This window comes from Nannospalax galili, unplaced genomic scaffold (genome assembly GCF_000622305.1).
Source record: "Nannospalax galili isolate Female #2095 unplaced genomic scaffold, S.galili_v1.0 scaffold1328, whole genome shotgun sequence".
NCBI classification, from domain to species: Eukaryota; Metazoa; Chordata; class Mammalia; order Rodentia; family Spalacidae; genus Nannospalax; species Nannospalax galili.
Window position 1 is genome coordinate 821280 of NW_008358795.1, and position 13327 is coordinate 834606.

Consider the following 13327-nt stretch of genomic DNA (forward strand, 5'->3'; position numbering starts at 1 on the left):
GGAGATGTGGGACAGAGACAGGATGCAGTCCTACTGAAAGCTCTCTCTAGAAGTCAGCCTCACATACCCTGGATCCATGCCCCCCACCCCCACACCATACACCCCGGTGCTTTTTGCCAGAGTCATTCAGATTGGCCAAGGACTGGTTGCCATAGAGATGACCAAGAGGACAGTTCTAGGGCTGGCAGGTTGGGGTGGGAGAGGGTAGGACACCAACATGCTAAACACCGACCAACTGTTGGCTAGGGCCACATCGGAGAGACCACCGCAGAGTAGGGATCTGCAGGCTCCAGGGCCAGCCAAAGGGTTTTTCAAACTTCTATCAAGTATCTCCCATGATGAGCAGGTAAGGGAGGCAGGCTGCTTCGGGGAACTTCCAACTGTCCAGTGCCATCTTGGGCCAGGGGAAGCCAGGGCTGGCTGAGGCTTTTGAGAATGCTCGGGCCCAGGTGACAGTTAGGGAGGAGTGGGTGGGAAAGGGACCAGAGAGGGAAGATGGAGGAATTTAGGGAACACTGCAGGGAGGAAAAGGGATTTAGGAGTAAAAAAATTCCTTCCTTCTATCTTTGTTGTACCATGTCCAGAGCCCTGTGGGACATTTAAAAAAAATGGGTTTTCATTTTTTTAGTGGCGGGGGAGTGTGTGTTTGAGACAGGCTCCCTCCCAAGTCTCTAGGCTGGCCTGGACTCAAAACCCCCACATTTCAGCTTTCTGGGTCTCTGGAATTACAGGCACATGCCACCATTCCCAGCCACTTTTCTAAATTTAAAAAAAGTCAAGAACAAGGCCGGGCATGGTGGCGTACACCTTTAATCCTAGCACTCAGGAGGCAGAGGCAGGCAGATCTCTGTGAGTTCAAGGCCAGCCTGGTCTACATAGTGAGTTCCAGGACAGCTGGGGCTACAGGGAGACCCTGTCTCAAAAAGACCAAAAAAAAAAAAGAAAAAAGTCAGAGAACAACTTACTGGAGTTGGTTTTCTCCTTCCCTCATGTGAGTCCCAAGGATTGAACTCAGGTCGTCAGGCTTGGCAGCAGTTGCCTTTCCTGGCTAAGCCATCTCGCCAACCCAGATCTGTAGTTCTTGCTATTCTAACAGAAGCGGTTGTGAGTGATCAGTTTTAGAGGTCGCCAGGGCATAGCCAAAGTGTAAGCTGAGGAAGTTCCTGGGGAGGTGTAGATTGGTTCAGCAGGCTGCTCAGAGCTGGCCTCCTCTCCTGTGTCTGTCCAGGGGGACCTAGGGAGTGGTGACAGCAAGCAGAGTCAGAGCTGCCAGCTGCAGAGGTCTCAGAGCGCAGGGCAGGCATCAAAAAAAGAACGCAGGCCCCGGAGGTGGAACAAGAAAGGACGAAGCTTGGCCGAGGCTGAGGAGTAAGCAATTGGGGATGGGTGCGAGGTGAGCTGGGGACCCAGAGGACCCTCATCCTGATACCTGCCCTCTCCTTCTTCAGTCTCTTCATCCCACCTTTCCGGAGGCCTTCTTTCCCTTTCCAGTGGGCCTGGGAGAGCTTCATTATAGATGGCCGGGCTCTGCTTCAGCCAAGTTCGTCTGTGGCCCTGGGCCACCGATCCCTGCTCTTGCCTCCAGCAGACCCCCAGCTCAAGTCCAGGCGCAAGTCCATGGTCACCCTCCCAGAGGAACTTGGCTCCTGCCAGAAGATAGATGTGCAAAACCTGGAGAGGAGACAGCAGCTGGGGGCCCGGGGCAGCAATGCCCTCCCTCTGGGCAAAGTGGAGAATGAACAGCTGGAACCATCCAGCGAGTGTGGCCCCTGGCTATCAGGGAAAGGGTCAGGGTTGGGGTCAGGGTCTGAGGCATCTGAGCTGGAAAGTCAAGGCACTGAAGAGGCTGAGAGGGTTCTGAGTCCTGGGGAACTGCTCCAGCTCCCAGACAGGAGCTTGATCTTGGAGGAGGGGTGGATTTCAGAGGCCACAGAGGAGGAGGAGCACAGTGCCCCCAACATTAGAAAGGGTAGCCTTCGCAAAAAGGGGAGGAATTCTGGAGAGAGGGCCCCAGCAGACACGTTGCTGCAGGGCCAAAGCCAGGGCAGTGGCTCCAGCTCCAAAAGCCTCCGAGGGCAGCAGAGGGGAAGGTCAAAGACCAAGGAGCTGAAGGGGCCCTGGGACCTGGAAAGGCTGCACAGACAGTTACAGGAGGAGCTGGATTGTGGTGAGTGTGGCGGTGAGGCCCATGGTACTCAGAAGCAGAGACTTGTGCTCTCAGTTGTAGGGTGGGCCTAGACTGTGGGTGTGGGGGGATTGCCCAGTGATGCAGGAGAGTGTCACTGACTTGATCTCACTGTGGACAGGTCCCCAAAAGCAGACCTGGAAGGCTTTGAGGGCTGCTGTCCAATCCTCTACCAGGAGTGGGAAGATCCCTACTTTGAGAGATGATGAAAGTTTCCTGTCTGTCAACTTCCCTAATCGTACCTTCTACAAACGACAGGAGGCCACCAAGTAAGGAGGGCAAGGGCAGAGAAAGCCCATTCTACACAAGACAGTCTCTTGTATGTACGTTCAATTATCTTACCCCTTCATCAGTCTTTCTGATCATCCATCCATGCCTCCAACCATCTTCTGATAGCATCCATCCATCTGTCCACTGTACTCACACACACCACCATTTATTTTCTATCTTTTCTTTTCTTCTACCCTTCTATTAGCCTGTTAATGCAACACATATTGACTTGAGTCCTCAGGATTTAAAGGATGAAGACTTGACCCAGCCCTGAGAAGTTCAAGGTCTAGTAAAGGAGACAGCAGGCATTGACGTCAGTTTAGACAGTTGCTATACTTGGCCTTGAGTTAGAAACCATGAATGGGGAGGGACAAGACTGGAGGCTGAGAGGCAGCTGTTGGCAGAGGGGTGATCAGGGCCTGAACACATGCCCCTGTGGTTGGAGAGAAGGGGACTTACTTCAGGCATTGATTGATTGATTGATTGATTGAGTTTGTGTATGAGTGTTTTAGTTGCATGTATGTAAGTGCATCATGTGCCATCATGTGCATGCAATACCTGAGGAGGCCAGAAGAGGGCGCTAGATCCCCAGAACTGGAGTTGCAGGTCGTTGTTAAGTCACCTGTGGGTGCTGGGAACTGAACCTGGGTACTTTGCAAGAACATTGTTCAGGCTGGCCATGAATTCACTACACAGCTAGGACTACTTTGAATTCCTGATCCTTCTGTCTCATAGGCTTCCTCCACCATGCTCAGCATCACTCAGCATGCTTAGAGAACACCTTTAATCCTTTTAAAAACATTCCCTTGTGGGACTGGAGAGATGGCTCAGGGATTAAGAACACTGGTTGTTCTTGCAGAAGACCTGGGTTCAAATCCCAGCACCCACATGGCAGCTAACAACTGTCTGTAACTCCAGTTCCAGGGGATCCGACAGCCTCTTCTGTCCTCTGTGGGCACTGCGTGACATGGGTACACTTACCTACATGCAGGCAATACACGCATACACTAAAAATAATAAATAAAATAATAAAAAATATTCCTCGCTTTTCATTAATTTAAAATTGTGTATGTGCAGCCAGGTGTAATGGTATATGCTTTTAGTTCCCAGCAGTCCCAGCATTTGGGACGCAGAGGCACATGGATCTCTGTGAGTTTGAGGCCAGCCTGGTCTATATAGCTAGTTCCAGGCCAGCTGGGGCTACAGGGAAACCCTGTCTCAAAAAGACACAAAAAATTGTATATGTGGGTACTGGGGAGATGGCTCAGTGGTTAAGAGCATTTACTGCTCTTCAGAGGACCTGGGTTTGGTTCCTAGCACCCACATGGCAGCTTACAAACCATCTTGTAACTCCAGATCCAGAGAATCTGATGCTCTCTTCTGGCTTCTATGGACACTGCACACACATGATGCGTACACATTCATGCAGGTAAAACATTCATACACATGAAAATAAGTAAATCTTTAAAAAGTAAACAGCTGGGCCTGCCTGTGGTACATGACTTTAATCCCAATACTTGGGAGGCAGAGGCAGGTGGATCTCTGAGATTGAGGCCAGCCTGGTCTGCATAGCAAGTTCTAGGCCAGTTGGGGCTACAGGGAGACCCCATCGCAAAATGAATATATTATTAATTAAATAGTAAACAAAATGAAATTGTATGTATGTGTGGCTAACTCAAACTACTTAATATATGTATCACTACACATACTTTTGGGGGAACACCTAAAATGTAATTTCTTAGTGACTTTCAAATATACAGTTAGTACATTGTTATGATTATAGTCATCTTATTGTAGAATAGATCTCTTGAAATTATTTCTCCTGTCTAACTGAAATTTTGTATCCCTTGACCAGTATTACCTAGTCTTCTCCAGTTCCCAGACCTGGGAACCACAGTTACTCTCTAGGCCCAAGAGAAAAGCTTTTTTTAGAGTAAGATTATGTGGTACTCATTTTCTGTTCCTGATTTCTTTCATTTAGCATAATGTCTTTCAGACTCATGTATGTTGTTGCAAAGAACAGGTTTATATCCTTTTAAAGCTGAATAGTATTCCACTGTGTGCACCTACCACATTTTTTCTGTGAGTGGCCCTGTGTGAGTATGCATGCATGTGGAGACTAGAACCAGCCATTGGGGCTAGCCTGGCTGGCCCCAGGGATCCCTCTGTCTCTATCTCCCGAGCACTGGGATTACAGATCCATGCCACTATGCCCAGCTTCTTAGGTAGTACTGGAGATCCAAACTTGAGCTTAATGCAAGGCAAGTGCTTTCTTGACTGGGCCACCTCCTCAGCCCCTATTCTACACTTTCTTCATTCAGTCATGGATGGACACAGGTTGCTTCCAAATCTTGCTTACTGTAAATAAAGCCAAGATGAACTTAGAGTGCAAGTGTCTCCTTACATGGATTCATTCTGGATATACAGCCGGTCGTAGGATTGCTGAGTAGTTCTAGTTTATTTTATTTACTTATTTATTTATGATTTTATTATCAATTGTTGCCATAATATGGGTGGTACCCAAGGCCTTGCACGTAGTAGGCAAGCATTCCACTACCAAGCTACACCCTTAGTCCTCTTGTTTTTCTGATTAAAAAAAAAGTAGCTCTAAGAGCTGGGCGTGGTGGTGCATGCCTTTAATCCCAGCACTCACACTCAGGAGGCAGAGGCAGGCAGATCTCTGTGGGTTCGAGGCCAGCCTGGTCTACATAGTGAGTTCCAGGCCAGCTGGGGCTACAGGGAGACCCTGTCTTAAAAAGACCAAAAGAAAAAAAAAAGTAGATCTATCTTTATTTGTGTATCTGTGTGTGTATAGAAGGTGGAGTTACAGGTGGCCATGGGTCACCCAATGTGGGTGCTGAGAACTGAACTCTGGTCCTCTGGAAGAGCAGCAAGTGCTCTTAACTGATGAGCTATCTCTCCAGCCCATTTTTGAGTTTTTTAAAATAGGCTTCTCTTTTTACATTTTTGTTTATTTTTATTTTATGTGTATGAATGTTTTGCCTGCATGTGTGTAAGTGCACCCCTGTTGTGCAATGCTCACAGAGGCCAGAAGAGGGCATCGGATCCCTTGGAACTGGACAATTGTTAAGCACCATGTGGGTGCTGGGAACAAATTCAGGTCCTCTGCAAGAGCAGCCAGTGCCATTGACCCCTGAGCCATCTCTCCATTCCTATAAAAAAGCTTTTCTCATGTAGCCCAAGTTGGCATTAAACACATGACTCTCTTGCCTCAGCCTGTCAAGTACTGGTGCGTGCCATCATACCTAGCTTTAGTTTTAATTCTTTTGAGGAACTTCTATATTTTTCTTTTTTTTTTTTGAGACAGGGTCTCCCTGTAACCCCAGCTGTCCTGAAACTCACTTTGTAGACCAGGCTGGCCTTGAACTCACAGAGATTCACCTGCCTCAGTCTCCGGAGTGCTGGGATTAAAGGCGTGTGCCACCATGCCCAGCCATCTGTGTATTTTATCTCAGTATCATGCTGTTTTGGTTACTACAGTTTTGTAGTATATTATTAAATCAGAGAGTACGTTTCCAATTCTTTTTTCCCCTTAATATAGCTTTGAAGGCCAGTGGTTGGTGCATGCCTGTAATCCCAGCACCCTGGAGGTAGAGGAATGAGGTTCAGAAGTTGAAGCTGCAAAGAGAGGAGAGTTTAGCTATATAGAGCTGGACGCCAGCCTACATACATAATGAAATTATCAAAATGTGTATCTAGAAACTGGGTGTGGTGGTGCAGGCCTTTGATCCCAGCACTTGGGAGGCAGAGGCAGGTGGATATCTGTGAGTTCAAAGCCAGCTTTGTCTACATAGCAAGCTCCAGGCCACCTGAGACTACAGGGAGACCCTGTCTCAAAAAGACAAAAAAAAATGTGTATCTGGAGGTGGGAAATTCCCAGGAAGGAGATGGGGTGGCCAGGGAAGGCCTTCTGGGATGAATGGCATTTGAACAAAGACATGATTAGCCATGATATCTGGGGAAGAATGTTCCAGGTCTGTCTAGTGCTGTTAAATGATCACACCTTTCATCCACCTGCTCTTTCTACTGATCCCTTCTACATGTGGATTCTTTTCCATCCATTCATCCATCTCTCTATCCATCCAAAACTGCTGGGCATTAACTGCTGTCAGACAAGGTGATCAGAGGAAAGATCTGGCTTTTTTCTGCAAGGGAATATGAGCAATGGCAGAGGGGTCCTAGGTTGTGTGCTGAGCTCCACAGGAGCCCAGGAGGCCTGGGCCAAGGATGCTTAGAGCTGGAACTCCCTGATGGAGAGTAGGGAAAGGCCTTAAGCTGGTTCCAGTGGCCAAACTACCAGATGTGGGCTCCATGAGGCCCAACTTCCTTGAAAAATCCTATTTCCTTCCCAGGGCTTTGGCTCTCTGGCACCCCCAGCCCCCGACTGCCCCCCTCCCTCACCCCCATACTCTCTATGTTACCCTGGCCTTCCTCACAGCTCCTGATCCCCCATGGACATCTCCCTCTCCTCTTCTTTTCCTCTCCCCACCAGAAACCTGCTGCAGGCTTGGGAGTACCAGCTGTTGGAGGAGCAGCAGCAGGCCCAGATTCGCAGGGCCAGGGAGCACCATGTTCAGCAGCAGGTGGCTCGCTGTCTGGCAGCTTACATACCCCAAGGGAGCCAGGGAGCCTTGATTGCTCAGCGCAAGCCAGAGGAGCTCAGGTAGGAGGCCAGGGGCATGAAGGGCTTGCTGGGCAAAGCAGCTGGGTGGCAGGCTACTCCTGCATTTCATAGATGAAGATGTTTATAATATCTTACTTGGTTGTGAGATAAGGAAAATAGCCTAACCTTTAACTGGGACCTTTTATTTTTGAAAATTTAATTTATTATAATAAAAAATATTTTTATTTTATGTGTATGAGTGTTATGCCTGCATGTAGGTAAGTGCACCCATGTCATGCAATGCCCGCAGAGGACAGAAGTTGTCAGATCCCCTGGGTCTTCTTCAAGAACGGTCAGTGTTCTTAACCACTGAGCCATCTCTCCAGCCCCGATTTATTATAATTTTAAAAAATTTTATATGTATGGGGCTGGAGAGATGGCTCAGTGGTTAAGAGCAATGACTGCTCTTGCAGAGGACCCAGGTTCGATTCCCAGCACCCACATGGTTGCTACAAACCATTCTTAACTCCAGTTTCAGGAGAATCCGAAGCCCTCTCCTGACCTCCTGGGCACTGCACGACACGGGTGCACTCACATACATGCAGGCAATACACTTGTACACATAAAAAAAATAAAATAAAATAGTAAAAAATTTTATATGTATGAGTGTGTTGCCTGCAAATGTGTAAGTGCACCCATGTCATACAATGCCCAAGGTGGTCAGAAGAAGGCATCAGGTTCCTTGGAACTGGAGTTAGGGACGGTTGTTAGCTGCCATGTGGGTTCTGGGAATCAAATTTGGGTCCTCTGCAAGAGCAGTCACTGCTCTTAACCACTGAGCCAACTCTTCAGCCCCCAAATGGGAACTTTTATTATCCAGAAGATAAATAGAAAGCAACAAAGGAACTGTCTTACAAACTATGTGCCCAGAATTTCTCCAGCTACTCCTTGATTTTTTTTTTTTAAGTATATAGCACTGGGTGTGGTGGCCCATGCCTTTAGTTCCAGCACCCAGGAGGCAGAGGCAGGCGGATCTCTGTGAGTCAAGGCCAGCCTGGTCTACATAGCAAGTTCCAGGCCAGCAGGGGCTACAGGAACATCCTGTCTCAAAGACCCCCCCCCCAAAAAAAGTATATAGCAAGAAAAACACACAGGACATCATGCAAAATATACAGACTTAGGCTGGAGAGATGACTCAGCAGTTAAGAGTATTGGCTGCTCTTGCAGAGGATCCAGGTTCAGTTCCCAGCACCCATGTGATGGCTAACGACTATCTATGACTCCAGTTCTACTGGGTCCAATTCCCTTTTCTGCCCTCCATGGGCACTTACATACAAGTAGGCAAAACACACATAAAATAAAAATAAGGGCTAGAGAGATGGCTCAGCAGTTAAGAACACTGGCGGTTCTTGCGGAAGACCAGGGTTCAAATCCCAGTACCCACATGGCAGCTAACCACTGTCTGAAACTCCAGTCCCAGGGGATCCGACAGCCTCTTCTGACCTTCTTGGACACTGCATGACACGGGTGCACTTACCTACATGCAGGCAATACATGCATATACATAAAATAAAAATAATATTAAAAAAATACAGACTTAATACCAGCTCATGACTTCCCCCACATTTGTAATTGCTGTAAAGTCCTGAGGCCTGAGTGATAAAGCTTTTTCTTTTTCTTTGAGACAGGGTCTTCTTATAGCCCTGCCTGCCTCTGCCTCCCAAATGCTGGGACTAAAGGCCTGTGCCACTGTGCCTGGCTACAAAGGCTCTTATTTTTTGTTTGTTTGAGATAGGGTCTTCCTATAGCCACAGCTGGCCTGGAACTGGCTATGTAGTCCAGGCTGGCTTCAATCTCACAGAGATCCACTTGCCTCTGCCTCCTCCCGAGTGCTGGGATTAAAGGTGTGCACCACCACACCTGGCTCAAAGACTTTCTTCTTAAAGGAGCTGTGGTCCTGGCATGGTTTTCCAAATGCACATTTTGTTTTCTCGATGGAGGAAGATTCTTTTGCTGGCACCTGGGCTAGCAGGGCTTTCCCACAGGGCCCAACACACACACTTGAGAGCCCAGCACAAGTCTGTCTGTTCCTTCCATGCTGTCTGTCGGTACTGCCACTACACCCTGGGTGTGTCTTATGTGCTTTACTGAGGAAGGACTGATCCTGTGAGGGGTGTGGTACAAAGGCCACTTGCTGACAGGATGAATGCTCTCCCGATGAAAGGCAGTATAACACTAGCCTGGTTAAGCAGTTACATAGTCTTATGTAACCCTGGCTGGCCTGGAACTCACTAAGTAGCAAAGGATAACCTTGAACTTGTAATCTTCCTACCTCTACCTCCTCAGTGCTAAGATTACAGGCATGTGATCCCATGCCAAGTTTATGTGCTTCTGGGGATGGAACCCAGCCTCATACACTGAATTCAAAAAATTTTTAACTTTTAGGTTGGGCGTGGTGGTGCATGCTTTTAGTCCCAGCACTTTGGAGGCAGAAGTAGATAAATCTCTGAGATTGAGGCTAACTTGGTCTACATAGTGTGTTCCAGGCCAGCCAGGGTTACATATGACTTTATAACTGTAGGTGTGCATGATGGGGTGGGGTGGGGGATGTCACGGCATGTGGTGGTTATAACTTTGTAGGCTCCAATCAAACTCAGGTTACCAGGCTTGAGCCTGGCAAGTCCTTTTAACTGCTGAGCTATCTTGACCTCCCACACTGAATTTTTGTAAATGGAGATGTTTCTCAGGTGCATCCCAGATACTTCTTTTCCGTTTTTGTTATTATTTTATGTGTATGAATGTATTGCCTGCATGGAGGTAAGTGCACCCATGTCATGCAATGCCTGGGGAGGTCAGAAGAGGGCATCATCAGATCCCCTGGAACTAGAGTTACAGACGGTTGTTAGCCACCATGTGGGTGCTTGGAACCAAACCTGGGGCCTCTGCAAGAGCAGCCAGTGTTTTTAACCAGAGTCATCTCTCCAACCCCTTTGTTTTATTTTTGATATGGGGTCTCACTCTGCAGTACATACTGGCCTGGAACCCAGGCCAGCCTACTGCTCCACTTTCCCAAGGGCTGGCCACCACACCCAGTTCTGGGATCTGTCCTTTTATTTACAATGTATTTCCTTGGTTCCTTTGTCCTGTTTCCAAAGCTGTCCACATTCAGAAAGCAAAGGGAATACTGGCATGCCTGCCCAATCCCTCCCACGGGGAAGAGAACCGAACCTAGAGAGGGGCCTTCCCAAGTCACACAGCCCATACCCACTTCGTCCTCCACAGAGCCGCAGCAGAAGAGGAGGACCTGTGCAAGCAGGTGCTCACAAGTCAGAGCTGGTCCCCTCCCTTGGGGTGGCCAGAAGGATGTGCAAACCCTGGCTGTAGAGCCTACACTTGGGAAGGGAAGGAGGGGAGGGGACTCAATCCTTCGCTTCCCAGATGTACAACCTTGTACAAATTCCTTTTTAATTAAAAAAAAGCAAATAACACCAGGTGTGGTGGTGCATGCCTTTAATCCTAGCACTGGGGAGGCAGGGGCAGGTGGATCTCTGTGAGTTCAAAGCCAGCCTGGTCTACACAGCAAATCCAGGCCAGCTGGGGCTGCAGGGAGACCCTGTCTCAAAAAGACCAAAAAAGAAAAAAAAAAAAAAAATAAGCCATCAGTAAAATGTGGCAAATAATTCCCACATGATAATCCCATCCAAGAAATACAGCGCCAGGTTGGGAAAGAAATGATTCTGTAAAAGTCAGGGCAGTACTTTATGTTTATAATCCTCAGTGAGGACGTCCTTAGCGGGCTCTGACCTGGGGAATGTTCAGTTAGCTGCCCTGAAGTCCATCTTCCCCACAGGCACAAGGAGCGACAGCGTTTTGTGGCATACCAGGCAGAGCTGCAGGGCATCCAGCACAGGGTGCAGGCCCGGCCCTTCCTGTTCCAGCAGGCCATGCAGGTGAGGACTGAGACCTGAGCAGGCAGACACCACCCCTGAGGAAGGAGCTGCCTTGCCAATCATGTGGGGAAGCAAGGTGGGAGCAGAGGACCTATCTGAGGGTTCCTTTAAGTCCTGAGACCCCACAGTGACCTCGACAGCCTTGGTGAAGATAGGAACCCCTCTTCTCTTTCATCAGACCAATGCCAGGCTCACAGCAAACAGGCGCTTCTCCCAGGTGCTGTCAGCACTGGGAGTGGATGAGGAGCAGCTATTGGCTCAGGCAGGAAGCACTGAAGGCACCTCCCAGAAACACAGGTGAGGTCACCTGGCCAACCAACATGGCTCTGCCAGCTGTGGTGGGCCACAGCCCCCACACCAGCCTCTGGTTCCTGCATCATTCTCTGAGTCATTCAGGAAGGTGGGCCACAGTTATTGCTTGAACGTTTTAGTAAGAAAACTAAGGACTCCGGGGGCAGGATGTTACTGAGGACATAAGAAGCAGAGCAGAGCTAGTTTGGGACTCTGCGCTGCCATACACCAAGTCCCCATTAGCAGCTGGTGCCATACTGGTCACCCTAATGGATACTGTCCTTTACATTTTAGAATAATTTGGTACAGAGCAGATTTAGTACAGTCTCATTCCTCAATAAGGAAACAGACTGCAACAGGGGTGTCACTTCCAAGGGGTTCACAGTAATCAGTACAGGAGCTAAGAGCTGGATTCACAGGATGAATGGCTGCATTGGGCATAGGACGGGGAGCTGTGGAGCCCACTGGCCGCCGTCTGTGTCTTTAAGGAGCACCTCTTCGAAGAGCCCCCCAAGAAGAGGGCTCCTTCGAAATGGAGCCCTCTTCGAAGAGCCCCCAAGACAGAATCTACTACAAGCCAGTCTGGCAGACACCCCTCCCCTCCCCTGAACCCAGAACCCAGTCCCTAAGATAAAAATTAAAGGTTTTATGGCAAATACAGTGTGAGGTTTCTGAGGGGGGCTAGCTGTGGATTGGGAAAGAAGTGACAAGGCGGGAGGGGGCTCTGGCTTAGCTGTTTCCCCCAGGGGCCCAAATGCACTCCTTCCCCCAGCAAATTCTTGGAGCAGACATCTGGAAAGGGGTAGCTGAGACTTCTCCATCCTTTCTCCAACATATATATGCTGGGACCTACAAATTCGAGTGACAAAAGTCTGCCTTTGAGGACTCCTAGTCCTAGAGCTGGGCTTTAAGGTGGGGGGGGCATGAAACACACCCAAACAGGAGATTGTATGAACCTCTAACTTTAAAGCCCCTCTCCTCAACACACACACACACACACACACACACACACACACACACACACGGAGACACGAAAGGGCTGGGCAAGCAGGTGTGGTTGCTCATGCCTGCAATCTCAGCACCTGGGAGGTGAATGCAGGAAGATGACCACGACTTCCACGGCAGCCTGGGCTACATAGTAAGTTCCGGGTTAGCCTGGGCTATAGAATAAGACCCTGATTCAAAACACAAAAAAGAACCCAATTTGCAGTCACACAAAAGTATCAAATATACACTCAAGCTTGGCACCGGGGTAGAAGCCTGAAATCCTATCACATGGGTGGCTAAGACAGGGGGAATCACCAAGAGTTCGAGGCCAGCCTGGGGTACAAAGACCCCCCCCCCAAAAAAAAACCAAAATGCACTCAACTTCAAGGGGTTCAGGGGCACACACTCCTGGGGAGTCCATTAGCAGCCCAGGGCACAGCCAGAGCCCTAAGGAGAAGAGATTTGAGGTTAACAGAGTGCAAGAGGAGGAAGGAGAAAGCGTCCAACTCCAGTGATGGCAGCTCTAAGTCGTCACATCTCTAGGACTGACGTAAGGCGGTTTCCGCAACCCCTACAGGAGCGCATGCGCACACAGCACCACCCAGGCCGAGGCAGCCCGGAAGGCTCAGTCCGGCTCCTAACCTATCCTCCCATAAGCCTTTGGGACAGACTCCCAGGCCCGTTACGGAAGAGGCTCCTCTTAGCTTCCGGCAACAGGAGCGCGGCGGCTCTGCGACCCGGAAGTGTTTCCATTTTGCGTAGTCGGGGCTCGGCGGCGGCCCGGCTCCGGGAGGACGCTGTACCATGGGCTCGTCCAAGAAGCACCGCGGAGAGAAGGAGGCGGCTGGGTCGACGGCGGCGGCTGGAGCCGGGGGCGCCACGGAGCAGCCGCCGCGGCATCGGGAGCACAAGAAGCACAAGCACCGGAGCGGCGGCGGCGGTGGAGGCGGCGGGGAGCGTCGGAAGCGGAGCCGAGAGCGGGGCGGCGAGCGCGGGGGCGGGAGGCGCGGGGCCGAGGCC

At 49.7% G+C, this 13327-nt stretch overlaps 2 protein-coding genes across 2 annotated transcripts in view; both read left to right on the plus strand.

Moving 5' to 3' along the window:
* Nucleotides 1-217: 217 nt before the first annotated feature.
* Nucleotides 218-11409, plus strand: Tsga10ip (testis specific 10 interacting protein). Its single transcript, XM_029558212.1, has 7 exons — nt 218-346; nt 1229-1368; nt 1449-2167; nt 2307-2454; nt 6969-7139; nt 10930-11029; nt 11208-11409. The coding sequence occupies exons 1-7, from the start codon at nt 218-220 to the stop codon at nt 11328-11330; spliced, it is 1530 nt and encodes a 509-aa protein (XP_029414072.1). The 3' UTR covers nt 11331-11409.
* A 1601-nt stretch (nt 11410-13010) lies between these two features.
* Sart1 (spliceosome associated factor 1, recruiter of U4/U6.U5 tri-snRNP) overlaps nt 13011-13327 on the plus strand; it is an 8817-nt gene continuing 8500 nt past the window's right edge. Inside the window, exon 1 of the mRNA XM_029558195.1 lies at nt 13011-13324. Within this exon, the coding sequence (XP_029414055.1) occupies nt 13112-13324 (213 nt within the window). The 5' untranslated portion in view covers nt 13011-13111. The remainder of the gene's footprint in view (nt 13325-13327) is intronic.

Excerpts from the sequence above, each read along its gene's own strand:
- Tsga10ip (XM_029558212.1), top strand. The coding sequence starts at position 218 with ATGCTAAACACCGACCAACTGTTGGCTAGGGCCACATCGGAGAGACCA. Across the intron at positions 347-1,228 it reads GTATCTCCCATGATGAGCAG|GGGGACCTAGGGAGTGGTGA; the intron begins GTAAGGGAGGCA and ends GTGTCTGTCCAG. Across the intron at positions 2,455-6,968 it reads AAACGACAGGAGGCCACCAA|AAACCTGCTGCAGGCTTGGG; the intron begins GTAAGGAGGGCA and ends TCTCCCCACCAG.